Source organism: Oncorhynchus keta, chromosome 23 (assembly GCF_023373465.1).
Source record: "Oncorhynchus keta strain PuntledgeMale-10-30-2019 chromosome 23, Oket_V2, whole genome shotgun sequence".
Taxonomy (NCBI): Eukaryota; Metazoa; Chordata; class Actinopteri; order Salmoniformes; family Salmonidae; genus Oncorhynchus; species Oncorhynchus keta.
This window is the reverse complement of record NC_068443.1, coordinates 13,695,459-13,713,419: the sequence shown is the minus strand read 5'-3', so window position 1 is coordinate 13,713,419 and position 17,961 is coordinate 13,695,459. Positions and strand designations below refer to the sequence as shown.

General features: G+C 44.9%; 1 protein-coding gene across 1 annotated transcript; it reads left to right on the top strand.

Moving 5' to 3' along the window:
- Window positions 1–10,135: 10,135 nt before the first annotated feature.
- On the top strand, window positions 10,136–14,331 carry LOC118401832 (C2 calcium-dependent domain-containing protein 4C-like). Its single transcript, XM_035799449.2, has 3 exons — window positions 10,136–10,394; window positions 11,576–12,344; window positions 12,463–14,331. Exons 2-3 carry the CDS (start codon window positions 11,601–11,603, stop codon window positions 13,009–13,011), a joined length of 1,293 nt encoding a protein of 430 aa, XP_035655342.1. The 5' UTR covers window positions 10,136–10,394; window positions 11,576–11,600; the 3' UTR covers window positions 13,012–14,331.
- The last annotated feature ends 3,630 nt before the right edge of the window (window positions 14,332–17,961 follow it).

The window sequence follows — 17,961 nt, the reverse complement described above, 5'->3', positions numbered from 1 at the left end:
TGTTGGTCAGACCACTGCCGGTTTCACAACTGAAGCAAAGAGCTCAATTGAGTATCAAATCAGAAAATGTGAGTTTGTGCTGTGCTTTGTCTATCGGTGAGAAGAACGCTGGCAGTTCCAGAGAAGATGGGTGTGGACAGAAAAATAAATGTGGTCTATTCTTCTGATCCATCCAGCCAAACAGGTTATTGAGAACCAACTGACAGCCTATATACAAAGTCAATTCAAATTACAAAGTTAAGGTTAGACATTACCCCTGTGTGGTTAAGGTTAGGCATTGCCCCTGTGTGGTTAAGGTTAGGAATCACCCCTGTGGTTAAGGTAAGGCATTACCCCTTTGTGGTTAAGGTTAGGCAGTACTCCTGTGTGGTTAAGGTTAGGCATTACGCTTGTGGGGTTAAGATAAGACATTAAATCAAATCAAATGTTATTAATCACATGCGCCGAATACAACAGGTTTCACCTTACAGTGAAATGCTGAATACAACAGGTTTCACCTTACAGTGAAATGCTGAATAAAACAGGTTTCACCTTACAGTGAAATGCTGAATACAACAGGTTTCACCTTACAGTGAAATGCTGAATACAACAGGTTTCACCTTACAGTGAAATGCTGAATACAACAGGTTTCACCTTACAGTGAAATGCTGAATACAACAGGTTTCACCTTACAGTGAAATGCTGAATACAACAGGTTTCACCTTACAGTGAAATGCTGAATAAAACAGGTTTCACCTTACAGTGAAATGCTGAATACAACAGGTTTCACCTTACAGTGAAATGCTGAATACAACAGGTTTCACCTTACAGTGAAATGCTGAATACAACAGGTTTCACCTTACAGTGAAATGCTGAATAAAACAGGTTTCACCTTACAGTGAAATGCTGAATACAACAGGTTTCACCTTACAGTGAAATGCTGAATACAACAGGTTTCACCTTACAGTGAAATGCTGAATAAAACAGGTTTCACCTTACAGTGAAATGCTGAATACAACAGGTTTCACCTTACAGTGAAATGCTGAATACAACAGGTTTCACCTTACAGTGAAATGCTGAATACAACAGGTTTCACCTTACAGTGAAATGCTGAATACAACAGGTTTCACCTTACAGTGAAATGCTGAATAAAACAGGTTTCACCTTACAGTGAAATGCCGAATACAACAGGTTTCACCTTACAGTGAAATGCTGAATACAACAGGTTTCACCTTACAGTGAAATGCTGAATACAACAGGTTTCACCTTACAGTGAAATGCTGAATACAACAGGTTTCACCTTACAGTGAAATGCTGAATACAACAGGTTTCACCTTACAGTGAAATGCTGAATAAAACAGGTTTCACCTTACAGTGAAATGCTGAATACAACAGGTTTCACCTTACAGTGAAATGCTGAATAAAACAGGTTTCACCTTACAGTGAAATGCTGAATACAACAGGTTTCACCTTACAGTGAAATGCTGAATACAACAGGTTTCACCTTACAGTGAAATGCTGAATACAACAGGTTTCACCTTACAGTGAAATGCTGAATACAACAGGTTTCACCTTACAGTGAAATGCAGAATACAACAGGTTTCACCTTACAGTGAAATGCTGAATACAACAGGTTTCACCTTACAGTGAAATGCTGAATACAACAGGTTTCACCTTACAGTGAAATGCTGAATACAACAGGTTTCACCTTACAGTGAAATGCAGAATACAACAGGTTTCACCTTACAGTGAAATGCTGAATACAACAGGTTTCACCTTACAGTGAAATGCTGAATACAACAGGTTTCACCTTACAGTGAAATGCTGAATACAACAGGTTTCACCTTACAGTGAAATGCCGAATACAACAGGTTTCACCTTACAGTGAAATGCTGAATACAACAGGTTTCACCTTACAGTGAAATGCTGAATACAACAGGTTTCACCTTACAGTGAAATGCTGAATACAACAGGTTTCACCTTACAGTGAAATGCTGAATACAACAGGTTTCACCTTACAGTGAAATGCTTACTTAAGAGCCCTTAACCAACAGTGCAGGTAAAAAAATGGATTAGAATAAGAGATACAAGTAACAAGTAATTAAATAGCAGCAGTAAAAAAATAACAATATATACAGAGGGGTGCCGGTACAGAGTCAATGTGTGGGGGCACATTAGTTGAGGTTGTATGTACATGTAGGTAGAGTTATTAAAGTGACTATGCATAAATTATAACAGAGAGTGGCAGTGGTGTGGAGAGGGGCGGCAATGCAAATAGTTTGGGTAGCCATTTGACTAGATCTTATGGCCTGGGGGTAGTAGCTGTTTAGAGGCCTCTTGGACCTAGACTTGGCGCTCCGATACCGCGGTAGCAGAGAGAACAGTCTATGACTAGGGTGGCTGAAGTCTTTGACAATTTTTAGGGCCTTCCTCTGACACCGCCTGGTATAGAGGTCCTGGATGGCAAGAAGCTTGGCTCCAGTGATGTACTGGGCCGTTCCCAAAACCCTCTGTAGTGCCTTACGGTCGGAGGACGAGCAGTTGCCACACCAGGCAGTGATGCAACCAGTGCATGCACTCGATGGTGCAGCTGTAGAACCTTTTGAGGATCTGAGGACCCATGCCAAATCTCTTCAGTCTCCTGAGGGGGAATAGGTTTTGTCGTTCCCTCTTCACGACTGTCTTGGTGTGCTTGGACCATGTTAGTTTGATGGTGATGTGGACACCAAGGAACTTGAAGCTCTCAACCTGCTCCACTGCAACCCCATTAATGAGAATGGGGGAATGCTTGGTCCTCTTTTTCCTGTAGTCCACAATCATCTCCTTTGTCTTGATCACATTGAGGGAGAGGTTGGTGTCCTGGCACCACACAGCCAGGTCTCTTACCTCCTCCTTGTCATCGGAAAATGTAATGATGGTGTTGGAGTTGTAACTGGCCGTGCAGTCATGAGTGACAGGGAGTACAGGAGGGGACTGAGCACGCACCTCTGAGGGGCCCCTGTGTTGAGGATCAGCGTGGCAGATGTGTTGTTAACTACCCTTACCACCAGGAAAACTAGGATCCAGTTTTAACTTGTTGTTGAGCTTTGAGGGCACTATGGTGTTGAACGCTGAGCTGTAGTCAATGAATAGCATTCTCACATAGGTGTTTCTTTTGTCCAGGTGGGAAAGGGCAGTGTGGAGTGCAATAGAGATTACATCATCTGTGGATCTGTTGGGGTGGTATGCAAATTGGAGTGGGTCTAGGGTTTCTGGGATGATAGTTTTGCTGTGAGCCATGACCAGCCTTTCAAAGCACTTTGTGGCTACAGACGTGAGTGCTACGGTTCGGTAGTCATTGAGGCAGGTTACCCAAGTGTTCATGGGCACAGGCACTATGGTGGTCTGCTTAAAACATGTTGGTATTACGGACTCTGTAAGGGAGAGGTTGAAAATGTAATTGAAGACACTTGCTAAAGAAAAAAGAAAAAAAATATGCCATTTAGCAGACGCTTTTATCCAAAGCGACTTACAGTCATGTGTGCATACATTCTACGTATGGGTGGTCCCGGGAATCGAACCCACTACCCTGGCGTTACAAGCGCCATGCTCTACCAACTGAGCTACAGCTACCTGCTAGTTGGTCAGCGCATGCTCGCAGTACATGTCCTGGTAATACGTCTGGCCCTGCGGCCTTGTGAATGTTGACCTGTCTAAAGGTCTTATTCACATTGGTTGCGGAGAGCGTGATCACAGTCTTCCGGTACATCTGGTGCTCTAATGCATGTTTCACTGTTATTTGCCTCGAAGCGAGCATAGAAGTAGTTTAGCTCGTCTGATAGGTTCGTGTCACTTGGCTGTCTCGGTTAGGCATTACCCCTGTCTGGTTAATGTTAGGCATTACTGTGTGGTTAAGCTTAGGTATTAGCCCTGCATAGTTAAGGTTAGGAATTACTGTGTGGTTAAGGTTAGGCATTACTGTGTGGTTAAGGTTAGGCATTACTGTGTGGTTAAGCTTAGGTATTAGCCCTGCATAGTTAAGGTTAGGAATTACTGTGTGGTTAAGGTTAGGCATTACTGTGTGGTTAAGGTTAGGCATTACTGTGTGGTTAAGGTTAGGCATTACTATGTGGTTAAGCTTAGGTATTAGCCCTGCATAGTTAAGGTTAGGCATTACTGTGTGGTTAAGCTTAGGTATTAGCCCTGCATAGTTAAGGTTAGGCATTACTGTGCGGTTAAGGTTATGCATTACTGTGTGGTTAAGCTTAGGTATTAGCCCTGCATAGTTAAGGTTAGGAATTACTCTGTGGTTAAGGTTAGGCATTACTGTGTGGTTAAGCTTAGGTATTAGCCCTGCATAGTTAAGGTTAGGAATTACTGTGTAGTTAAGGTTAGGCATTACCGTGTGGTTAAGCTTAGGTATCAGCCCTGCATAGTTAAGGTTAGGCATTACTGTGTGGTTAAAGTTAGGCATTAGCCCTGCATAGTTAAGGTTAGGCATTACTGTGTAGTTAAGGTTAGGCATTACTGTGTGGTTAAGGTTAGGAATTACTGTGTGGTTAAGGTTAGACATTACTGTGTGGTTAAGCTTAGGTATTAGCCCTGCATAGTTAAGGTTAGGAATTACTGTGTGGTTAAGGTTAGGCATTACTGTGTGGTTAAGCTTAGGTATTAGCCCTCCATAGTTAAGGTTAGGCATTACTGTGTGGTTAAGCTTAGGTATTAGCCCTGCATAGTTAAGGTTAGGCATTACTGTGTGGTTAAGGTTAGGCATTACTGTGTGGTTAAGCTTAGGTATCAGCCCTGCATAGTTAAGGTTAGGCATTACTGTGTGGTTAAGGTTAGGCATTACTGTGCGGTTAAGCTTAGGTATTAGCCCTGCATTGTTAAGGTTAGGCATTACTGTGTGGTTAAGGTTATGCATTACTCCTGTGTGCTTAAAGTTTGGCAATACCCCTGTGTGGTTAAGGTTAGGCATTACCCCTGTGTGGTTAAGGTTAGTCATTACCCATGTGGTTAAGGTTAGGCATGACCCCTGTGTGGTTAAGGTTATGCATTACTCCTGTGTGATTAAGGTTAGGCATTACCTCTGTGGTTACGGTAGGCATTACCCATGGGGTGAAGGTTAGGCATTACCCCTGTGTGGTTAAGGTTATGCAATTACTCCTGTGTGGTTAAAGCTAGTCATTGCCCCTGTGGTTAAAGTTAGGCATTACCCCTGTGGTTAAGGTTAGGCATTGCCCATGTGGTTAAAGTTAGGCATTACCCCTGTGGTTAAGGTTAGGCATGACCCCTGTGGTTAAGGTTAGGCATTACCCCTGTGGTTGAGGTTAGGCATTACCCCTGTGGTTAAGGTTAGGCATTACCCCTGTGGTTAAGGTTAGGCATTACCCCTGTGGTTAAGGTTAGGCATGACCCCTGTGGTTAAGGTTAGGCATTACCCCTGTGGTTAAAGTTAGGCATTACCCCTGTGGTTAAGGTTAGGCATGACCCCTGTGGTTAAGGTTAGGCATTACCCCTGTGGTTGAGGTTAGGCATTACCCCTGTGGTTAGGTTACCCCTGTGGCATTACCCCTGTGGTTAAGGTTAGGCATTACCCTGTGGTTGAGGTTAGGCATGACCCCTGTGGTTAAGGTTAGGCATTACCCCTGTGGTTAAGGTTAGGCATGACCCCTGTGGTTAAGGTTAGGCATTACCCCTGTGTGGTTGACCCCTGTGGTTAGGGAAGGTTAGGCCCCTGTGGTTAAGGTTAGGCATGACCCCTGTGGTTAAGGTTAGGCATTACCCCTGTGGTTAAGGTTAGGCATGACCCCTGTGGTTAAGGTTAGGCATTACCCCTGTGGTTAAGGTTAGGCATGACCCCTGTGGTTAAGGTTAGGCATTACCCCTGTGGTTGAGGTTAGGCATTACCCCTGTGGTTAAGGTTAGGCATGACCCCTGTGGTTAAGGTTAGGCATTACCCCTGTGGTTGAGGTTAGGCATTACCCCTGTGGTTAAGGTTAGGCATTACCCCTGTGGTTAAGGTTAGGAATTACCCCTGCGTGGTTAAGTTTGGAATAAGGAGTAATAAGGAAGTAGGAGAGCTTAAAACCGAACAACAAACGTTAATCAAAAATGAAAATAATACTACTGCATATCTAAGGTGGGAAATGTTCATAAGTTCCAATGATGATAAGGACCTCGTACAGTGTGAGTTCAAATGCTTCTACATAATGCAATATGAGAGTAATATTTGGGGTAAAATAGTACTGTACCTTCTGTTTCTCTCTCTCTCTCTCTCTCTCTCTCTCTCTCTCTCTCTCTCTCTCTCTCTCTCTCTCTCTCTCTCTCTCTCTCTCTCTCTCTCTCTCTCTCTCTCTCTCTCTCTCAATCTCTCTCTCTCTCTCTAACTCCCTTTCTCGCTCACCAATTAGAGGTCTTCCTGTAAGTGCACAGCCTAATGCTCATTCGCAGGTGTTTGCTTCTGCTTGTCGCCATGGTTACTCGGAGGGTCCCTCTCACACTGTCACATCCTATATTTACATCACACACATGCATGCACACACACACATACAAACACAGACACACATACAAACACATAACTTCTCAAATGAAGCATTGTATTCTGTGCTTTTCTCTACCAAGAAGAACTACAAACATACAATGTACTTTTTTTCAATGTGTGGAAACGACACAAAGAAAAACAATCTGTGTTTCGCAGGCAAACATTTTCATATAGTCCAGCTGTGTTCAACAGACATCTGTGGCCACAAAATGGTTCTTTGAAGGGAGGCGAGAAAACTTTCATCCAATCTATTTTCACATCCCTTTACCCTGTCTGATGTGAGCCAGTTGCAGTTATGCAATGACTTTCCCCTCAAAGGATGCCAATTTCTTCATGATTTTAACACATCAGAAATGCGGGAAGGGAAAAAAATGGCCTGGAACTAGTTGTTGCTATGGTAGCGACACGAAAGAGTAATGATCATTCGTAGGTTGTGTTCTGTAGACCCCCGTCAAATAAACAAATGTATGTAACCCTTGCAGGTGGTCTATTCATGTATCCACTTTCAAAGCAGCTGGAATAGTCCACCTTTTCTCTCTCACCCTCCTATCTTACCCTTTATTTATGTTTTTCTGACTCCTTCCCATTCGGCCTTTTCCTATTTTTTATACCCTTTCATCACTCTTCTGAAAATAGCTATTCTAACCCTAATCCTTCCAAATCCATACTTTAACCATAACTGTTGACTCTGAAGATCTAAGTGTGTGTGTGCACAGCATACTCCAACGCCAAACGCCAACTTGAGTAGGTTTGCCACAGTTGCTATGGTGACTTCCCAGACGATTTAGAACCCTTCCCCATCCTGTATCTTTATTAGTCACCAGATCTGTGATATTTACTTTAGACATGTTATTGTTGCATATTGTTACTTCAATTTCTAATGTGGCACAGAGCCAGGAGCTGTCCGTGGCCCTCATGTGCCTAGTATGAACATGTGGTGCTGAAAGAGAGTGAGTCAGAAAAGAGAGACAGAGGGGTATAGATTCCATTGGAGTTGGATTATTCTCAGTTCAGTCCAGTTCAATATTTCACACCAGCATTGTCGTGACTGATAGACTTTCAATGCACTGATGAGGGACTTGATTTAGGCTTTGTATACTTGCAAAACAATAATTTCTCTACAAGTGATGAGTTGACAATCTTTAACACTGACATTCATTTATAGTCATTGAATCTCAACAAAAATATCTCTATCTCAGGACCATGGAGAGGGACAGAAGTCGGCTCGTCCCAGAGCCCAACACGCTATAGTTATTCTTGTACATTAGTTCCATGGACAGCTCCCCGGTGATTCTGTGTACAATCCCTCTTCTCCCTTTCTCTCAGTTCGACTATGTGTGTGTGTGTGTGTGTGTGTGTGTGTGTGTGTGTGTGTGTGTGTGTGTGTGTGTGTGTGTGTGTGCATGCGTGCGTGTGTGTGTGTGCTCATGAATGTGTGCATGCAAAAATATTGTTTTTGTCTTTTATCATTTTATTTTAGCACCAATTTAGATTGAGAAGAGCCTTCAGTTTAATGCGGAACTATATCAACACTTTCTCACTGATCCTCTACATGCCATTGCAAACAATAGAGTGCCATCATTTCCCCACAGCCCAAAGGGACCAGACTGCCAGGCAGTTTCTCTCTAACAGCCCCCTCATTGTCCATTGGCTTATTGAACCAGCGATGGATGCTGAGCTCCAGTCAGGGAAACTCTTACAGCTCTTGAGGATAACAAATCTTCCTATTAAAGGGCCACCCTCTCCTTCTCCCCTTCCCCCATTGGCCCAGCAATACAGGGTAATGCAATGCAGGGGTTAGAGTGTCACTATAACTTCACTAAGGGACTGATCTATCCAGTTATCACAGACAGAGACCTCCAGGAGACCTGCTGGCTGGGAGTAGATGAAGGATTACACTGCGCTGTTATCAACTCCAGGTTTTACAGTAATTCTATTTATGTGGTCTATCTGCCCTGGCCAAATGAAACACAACTTACACAGAAGTGGATCTGCACATATGACCTGCAAAACGCAACACAATATGTTTTTAAAGTCCAGACAATTCCACAAGTGTCTCCTGCTTGAAATTCGGATTCCATGTCAGCCTGCTTGATTCAATGGACAATGTTGTATTTGTGTCGTGTACTGTGGAAGCTAGTAGCTGAATTACAATAACACACACAAGCTACACTACATGACCAAAAGTATGTGGACACCTGCTCATCGAACATCTTATTCCAAAATCATGGGCATTATGATGGATTTAGTCCTGCCTTTGCTGCTGTAGCAACCACCACTATTCTGGGATGGCTTTCCATTAGATGTTGGAACATTGCCGCAGGAGACTTGCTTCCATTCAGCTACAAGAGCATTAGTGAGGTCGGGCACTGATGTTGGGTGATAGGTCTGGCTTGCAGTCGGCATTCCAATTCATCCTAAAGGTGTTCGATTGGGGTTGAGGTCAGGGCTCTGTGCAGGCCAGTCAAGTTCTTCCATACAGATCTTGACAAACTGTTTCTGTATGGACCTTGCTCTGTGCATGTCATGATGAAACAGGAAAGGGCCTTCCCCAAACTGTTGCCACAAAGTTGGAAGCACAAAATCGTCTAGAATGTCACTGTATGCTGTAGCGTTAAGATTTCCCTTCACTGGAACCATAAAAAACAACCCAAGACCATAATTCCTCCTCCACCAAACTTTAGAGTTGGCACTATGGATTAGGGCTGGTAGCGTTCTCCTGGCATCCTCCAAACCCAGATTTGTCCATTGGACTGCTAGATGGTGAAGCGTGATTCATTACTCCAGAAAACGCATTTCCATTGCTCCAGAGTCCAATGGCAGCGAGCTTTACACCACTCCAGCCGACACTTAGCATTGAACATGGTTATCTTAGGCTTATGTGCGGCTGCTCGACCATGGAAACCCATTTCATGAAGCCCCCAATGAATAGTTATTGTACTGACGTTGCTTCCAGAGGCAGTTTGGAACTTGGTAGTGAGTGTTGCAACTGAGGACATACCATTTTTACGAGCTACGCACTTCAGCACTCAGCGGTCCTGTTCTGTGAGCTTGTGTGGCCTACCACTTCGTGGCTGAGCACCTAACACTTGCCAATAACAACACTTACAGTTGACCGGGGAAGCTCTGGCAGGGCAGAAATTTGATGAACTGACTTGTTTGAAAGGTGGCATCATATGATGGTGCCACGTTGAACGTCACTGGGCTCTTCAGTAAGGCCATTCTTCTGCCAATGTTTGTCTATGGAGATCGACATGGCTGTGTGCTCGATTTTATACACCTGTCAGCAACGGTTCTTGCTGAAATCCACTAATTTGAAGGGATGTTCAAAATATTTCTGGCCAGGTAGTGTAAGATACAACAAATTGAACAAAATCAAAACGTCTGGGAGTTGAGACAAGAATGGAGGTAGAATGTCTGAGTAGTGGAGAGAGGAGGAATAATCTTGTCCACAGACAGGGAGGTCGTTAACGTTAATGTTATTGTTTGCAAATACAATGAGTTGGCTATACGAAATAGCACGGAAACACTGATTTGCCCCGCGGTTAACATCAAAACACGTATTTAAGCAAATTACATTCTATTTTGAGGAGGGCGGGTGGACAGCTTGGGAACCTCCCACTGGCTTCCAGTCACCATGGAGAGCGCGGCGCGCGGGGTCCATATATAACCCAGAGGTGAAACTGAATCATCAGAGCCCCAACTATGTGTTTTTGTGCCCAACAGTTAGGTTACTCTGTCTGTGTAAAGTGGGTTAGCTAGGCAACCCATGTGAGGTGAATTACGGAAAGTATTGAGGGGACACGGACAGACGCATGTGAGGGAAGTTGGAACATTTTCTGTTTTTATCCGGAGTTCAGCAGGAGAGCGAGAGTAACACTTCAGCGCAACGGTGAGATCCATGAGTTCCAGTGATGTGACAGGTCCTCCGGTTGTCTTTGCTTGTAGACTCATGAGTAACCGTTTTTTAATCAGTGTTCGTGCTTTTGTCTGTGTATATTTTACAAGTTGTTCTCATTTCAGGGACCATCCCGCCTAAAGTGCATAAAAGTTGGTCAGCTGCGCACAATGTCAAATATCTTTATAATTACATTCTCTCCTCGATTATAGATAACCATATTTTTTTATTGGATATCAAATATGTCTTTGTTTGGTGGAATCATAAATCTGACTGGACTGACTTTACCTCTCTTTGATATGATAGGTTATGCGCATTGTCGCGCACTTACGGGAAGTATTCACATTTATCAAAGTTGGTGCCTTCAGTGGAAGCAAACACATTTAAAACTGAATTTACTTTTTTTTTTACAATGATTTATTTAATGTTCAAGGATTTTAGAGACTTTCATCAATGGGGTGCAGTGATAGAGAACAATCTTTCTTTGTTCTATTATATCACAAGGACTGGATTTAATCAGTCCTGTCTATAGCCCACCAGGATTTATTAGGCAAAAGTATTTAAATTAGACTACAGAAAAAGGAATAATCATATGTTACTGCGTAATAGCCTACTGCAATCGAGATTCGATTGAATTGAGGGTACTACCGCAGGGGGGCGATTCAATATAAGCTTTAAAAGGCATAGGCTACAGCCTGGAGCACGCGGGTGCTTAGCAACACGTTTGGACTTGCAGTTTGGCTTTACAGCCTCAGATTTTTCTTGGAATGATTCCACAACAGCGGTGATGTTCAATTATCTGATAATAGGGAAATGCTTTGGTTTGGAGTTGCTATGGAAGGTCTCCTGTGGTGTCTCTGACATTTCACCAGGCACTGGGTGCATCTCAATAGTCTAACATGGTTTCCTCTACTTGCATTATTTCCTTGATCCAAACTGTTTTGAGTGGCAGGTGGTAGCAAATTAAGTTGACTTGCCGTATTGCTTTCAACTGACATCAGTGCAGTTTAGGAGTTGAAGCAAGGAAATGGCATAAACTCACAATATTGAAACTCCTCCTATCTGTCTGTGTCTGTATGCCACGGTTTGATTTACATGTTGACTCAAGGTGATGTCACTTCCTACCTACCTGTGACTGTATGACATCATCACTTCCTGTCCACCTGTGCCTGCAGCTAGCTTCAGGCCCTGGAGGGAAGCATGTGGCTCCTGGAGAAGTTCCGTGGCCCTCACAATGGTCACTCTGCATCGGCAGGGGACAAGCAGCAGAACCAGACTGGCCCCGTCTCCGTCTATAACAACATCATCACCCCTGATAAGATCCCTGACTTCTTCATCCCCCCCAAACTCATCTGCTGCCCTTCAGAGGCAGAGTGCCTAACTCCGGAGACCCAGCCCCGCTCTACTCTGTGCCCCTCCGCCTCAGAGCACACCATCTGCAGCCAAACCCAGGGCAACTGCACCCGGAACCCCCGCAGCCCACGTCTGCTCTCCCGACTGACTGGGGACACCCGCAGCCTCTTGAGGGCCGCTAACCGCCACGTCATCCAGATAGAGAGCGCTGACGACCCGGGGAGCGAGGTAGGGGAGGGGGGAGACCCTAACACCAATGCAGACCCCCAGTCCCAGACCGCCATGTCCCTGCCTTACGTCCCCAAAGCCCAGACCTCGTACGGTTTCTCCACGCTGGTGGAGAGCCCCCACACCCGCCGCAAGGAGTCCCTGTTCCACAGCAACCCCAACAGCCCCCACACCTCCCCGGGCTCCCAGAGACGCACCCAGGGTGGGAACCACCTGACCCCCTCCGACCCCAACCCCTACCGCTATTTCAGCGGGGGTGAGAGCGACACGTGCTCCTCAGCCGAGTCCTCCCCCTTTACCTCCCCTCTCCTCACCCGCTCTGCCTCCCTCCTCCGATCCATCACCCAGGAGACGCAGGCCAAGGTGATGATAACCATAAGGATGATCACTTTATTTACAGTGTTTGCAAAATACATTTAGCTCAGAATTTCATGATCCCTTCTGTCTTATCATCCCTTCCCTGATTTGATTTCCCCCTCAGGTGTCTCGTGCCAAGCGTACCCTGGCGCGCCACAGCTCCCTGTCCACAGACGAGTGCAGCTCAGCCGACAACAGCCCCAACCTGACACGCCGCCGCCTGCGCTGCCCTCCCTCCCCCGCCTTCCGCGGACGCAAGGGGACCGGCTCCGGGGGGGCAAGTTCAGACCTCCAGCGCGAGCACTCGGTCAACCTCCACAAGGGCGGCACGCTGAGAATCAGCATGCACTACGACGCCGAAACGGCCCGGCTGAGGGTCCGAGTGCTCGCCGCCGAGGACCTGTATGACAAACAGACGGACGTGAAGAGCATCAACTGCTGCGTGTCTCTGTACCTGAACCCGGGCAAGCAGCAGAAGCAGAGGAGCACTATCATCAAGAACAGCAGGAACCCCGTGTTCAACGAGGACTTCTTCTTTGACGCGGTGCCCGTCACCCAGGTCAAGAGCCTGGCCATGAAGATGAAGGTGGTGAACAAGGGGACCAGTCTGAAGAGAGACCTGCTGCTGGGGGAGAGGGAGGTGCTGCTCAGCGACCTGCTGCCAGGCTTCTAGGGACACAAAGATGCTCCCTCCCCTGGTTATCTCCCTTATCACTCTTCACTCGTTTACTCCCATTTGCCTGATCTGATAGGGAATCAATTATGGTGGGCACTAGGTCGAGCTATTGCTTCACAGTTCAACTACCATAGGTTACCTACCACAGTTCACCTACCACAGCTCACCTACCACAGTCAACCTACCACAGCACACCTACCACAGCGCATTTACCACAGCACACCTAACACAGTTCACCTACCACAATTCACTTACCACAGTTCACCTACCACAGGGCACCTACCACAGCTCACCTACCACAGCTCACCTACCACAGTTCACATACCACAGTTCACTTACCACAGTTCACCTACCACAGCTCACTTACCACAGTTCACCTACCACAGTTCACCTACCACAGTTCCCCTACCACAGTACCCCTACCACACCACAGCACCCCTACCACACCGCACCTACCACAGTTTACCTACCACAGTACCCCTACCACACCACAGCACCCCTACCATAGCTCACCTACCACAGTACCCCTACCACACCACAGCACCCCTACCACACCGCACCTACCACAGTTCACCTACCACAGTTCACCTACCACAGTTCACCTACCACAGTTCACCTACCACAGTTCACCTACCACAGTTCACCTACCACAGTTCACCTACTACCCAGTCAAGTCAGATCTGTGAAGGGGATGGAACAAGAACAAAGGAGAGCAGACAACTTGTTGGAATGAAATGCGGCCAGGCTGTTTCTTCTGTCTGGATTGACTGAGATTGACTTAGATCAAACCCTGTGGTGGAGCGCTTTAGTGAAATTGGTCACCTTGGAGACCAGCATGTAGCAGATCAGAGTGAGGAGGTGTGTGTGTGTGGGGGGATTCTCCACATTGTGGGTTTGATTTCATTCTACCATCACATTATCTTACCTATTGACAGCAGTAGTAAAGCTATGTTTCTCTTGCTACATCTCCCCTCTTTATATTGTATTGCTGAACTGTCTTTATTGATTCACTTGAGGGTATATTCATATTGTGTTATTCAGTACATGTGCAGTGGCTGGGTTCCATATCATTAGTGAGGAAGCTGGATGATACTAGTGTGAGTTGTGAACAGTATATTTTGTAATTATTCTGTACTTTTACCAGAATGTCATTTTGCATGCTCTTTGTTCTTAAACACATTTATCATGATCAATGGAAGATTCCTTAGTTTTAATTAAGAGCTGTAAAATCAGAATCAGTGTTAGATTGAACATATGGATATGATTGATGTTTGTGTGACACGTTGACTTCTATCTATTAAAAAGCGCTAGCTCTTCTCTTTGCTTTCAGTGATACTACATCCTGTTCTCAACATGTTGTGTGACAACGAGCTGCGCAAACAAAGACTCACTACCAAATGACCAGGGTCTGTATTTATAAAGGGTCTCAGAGTAGAAGCGCTGATCTGGGATCAGGTCCCTATACTCATATCCTAGAGCAGCAGTAGATGCTTTATGAGATGCACTATCCTTAATGTTTCCAGCGTCATAAACAATCTAAGTGCGCTCCATTTTCCTTGTCTGTACCTTTCTTATCCCACAGGATCTAAATTGGTTCTAAGAATAGGTCAGTCATTCAAGTGGCACTCATTCCACTCAGTCGTTTAAACAGAACCTGCACAAGGTGTCCTTTTCAAGTATTTTTGCAGCGCTTCTCATATGCAACGGATTGGTTCGTAGTGCTTTCAAGCATCCATTTAAATGTCCAATTGTCGTTCCCTTTTCACCAGCTCTCATTTGAATGAGTCAAATAGCAGAAATTAAAGGCCCCATCAGGGAGAAAGAGATGAGAGCAGATCTTCTCTAATTATACCTCCCTGAATGGATGAAAGATTACAATGGGGGAGAGGGAGGTTTCATTGGTTTAACTCTGCATGGGAATCTGCATTGGAACAGCTCAGTATCTTTGTCTCTAGCTCTCTGTTTCTCTCTGGGCTTACTGTCTGTTTCTCTCTAGGCTTACTGTCTCTGTTTCTCTCTGGGCTTACTGTCTCTGTTTCTCTCTTGGCTTACTGTCTCTGTTTCTCTCTGGGCTTACTGTCTCTGTTTCTCTCTGGGCTTACTGTCTCTGTTTCTCTCTGGGCTTACTGTCTCTGTTTCTCTCTGGGCTTACTGTCTCTGTTTCTCTCTAGGCTTACTGTCTCTGTTTCTCTCTGGGCTTACTGTCTCTGTTTCTCTCTAGGCTTACTGTCTCTGTTTCTCTCTGGGCTTACTGTCTCTGTTTCTCTCTGGGCTTACTGTCACTGTTTCTCTCTAGGCTTACTGTCTCTGTTTCTCTCTAGGCTTACTGTCTCTGTTTCTCTCTAGGCTTACTGTCTCTGTTTCTCTCTAGGCTTACTGTCTCTGTTTCTCTCTGGGCTTACTGTCTCTGTTTCTCTCTAGGCTTACTGTCTCTGTTTCTCTCTGGGCTTACTGTCTCTGTTTCTCTCTAGGCTTACTGTCTCTGTTTCTCTCTGGGCTTACTGTCACTGTTTCTCTCAAGGCTTACTGTCTCTGTTTCTCTCTAGGCTTACTTACTGTTTCTCTCTCTTACTGTCTGTTTCTCTCTAGGCTTACTGTCTCTGTTTCTCTCTAGTCTCTGCTTGGGCTTACTGTCTCTGTCTCTGCTTTTCACTGTTTCTCTCAAGGCTTACTGTCTGTTTCTCTCTAGGCTTACTGTCACTGTTTCTTTCTAGGCTTACTGTCTCTGTTTCTCTCTAGGCTTACTGTCTCTGTTTCTCTCTAGGCTTACTGTCTCTGTTTCTCTCTAGGCTTACTGTCACTGTCTCTGCTTACTGTCTCTGTTTCTCTCTGGGCTTACTGTCTCTGTTTCTCTCTGGGCTTACTGGGCTTACTGTCTCTGTTTCTCTCTGGGCTTACTGTCTCTGTTTCTCTCTAGGCTTACTGTCTCTGTTTCTCTCTGGGCTTACTGTCTCTGTTTCTCTCTAGGCTTACTGTCACTGTTTCTCTCTAGGCTTACTGTCTCTGTTTCTCTCTGGGCTTACTGTCTCTGTTTCTCTCTAGGCTTACTGTCTCTGTTTCTCTCTAGGCTTACTGTCTCTGTTTTTCTCTTCTACTGTCACTGTTTCTCTCTATGCTTACTGGCTTACTGTCTCTGTTTCTCTCTGGGCTTACTGTCTCTGTTTCTCTCTAGGCTTACTGTCACTTTCTCTCTAGGCTTACTGTCTCTGTTTCTCTCTAGGCTTACTGTCACTGTTTCTCTCTATGCTTACTGTCACTGTTTCTCTCTAGGCTTACTGTCTCTGTTTCTCTCTAGGCTTACTGTCTCTGTTTCTCTCTAGGCTTACTGTCTCTGTTTCTCTCTAGGCTTACTGTCACTTTCTCTCTAGGCTTACTGTCTCTGTTTCTCTCTAGGCTTACTGTCACTGTTTCTCTCAAGGCTTACTGTCTCTGTTTCTCTCTGGGCTTACTGTCACTGTTTCTCTCTAGGCCTACTGTCACTGTTTCTCTCTAGGCTTACAGTCTCTGTTTCTCTCTGGGCTTACTGTCACTGTTTCTCTCTAGGCTTACTGTCACAACAGAAGCAAACGGAACGAAATGCAGAGGGACCAAACTGAATTTGTCCAATAGGACGTCTAGTTTTTATTGCAAAACTGTTTGCTACAGTTTGGACTAATGATTACACCCCAGTTGGCAACCCTCCTAACTAGATTGGGTCATACCACACAGTTCTCCAGAGAGGTGACATTATCTCTCTAAAATGCATCACAGTATTTCACTCATAATCAATAGGATGACATTCATAGCCATCATTCATAGACTGTAGACAAAGTTGAAGAGTAAAGTCGGAGGAACTGCATCTGCGACAGTCAAAAGTCGGACACTAATGTGGTTTTTCAACAGCAAGGCTCAGATCAACATGACAATGTTGCCATTGTTTCTAAAATATTTTCTTTATAATTGTAAGGGATCTCGTCCTCCTCTTCTGAGGAGGAGAAGCAAGAAGGATCGGATGACTAAAACGCAGCATGGTAAGTGTCCATAATTTAATTAAGCAAAATGAACACTGAACAAAAACTATTAACAACAAACGAACAGTCCCGTAAGGTGAATGACAAAACACTAAACAGGAAATAAACACCCATGAAACCCAGGTGGAAAAAGGCTACCTAAGTATGATTCTAAATCAGAGACAACTAACGACACCTGCCTCTGAACCATACAAGGCCGAACACAAAACCAACATAGACTGCCCACCCCAACTCACACCCTGACCATACTAAAACAAAGACAAAACAAAGGAACTAAGGTCAGAACGTGACAATAATGTCTCCAACCCCCATATCACACACTCACAAACTGAAATCATACGTGTGTTCATTATACAATCAATTAGTAAGATAGAGAGTCAAATATGACATGAATCTTGGCAAACTTGGTTCCTGTTTCAGTCATATCTTTGTTCACATTGACGCAGGTGAAACAAAAACACCCTAATGATTGGTTGACTATAGAGCACAATTCAGGCTATGGTCGCGTTCCCCAGACGTTGCATAGTACAATGTACACACATATATTTTCAGTTGGTGAGTGTCGGATATGGGGGTTGGAGACATTCATTTGGACATTATAAAGAAAAACTTTTATAAACAATGGAAACACTGCCATATTGCACTGAGCCTTGCTGTTAGAAAACAACATTGTCCGACTTTCGGCTGTCGCAGATGCACCTCCGCTAATGTCAATCCAAGACTTTCGCCTGCAGTCGGTTGCTTGTATCAACCAATGGTTACATGCCACATCATCGGCTGTATAGTCAGGCACCAGATTGCTATAAAACCGGATGTGGTTAGCTGATTAGTAAAATACCTATTCAGGCGTTGTAAGATCTGGCAGACGTCAGCAACATCTGAGCAGGGAAACACGACTTCAACTTCATGACGTTAGATGCAAGTCGGAAATGTTTTA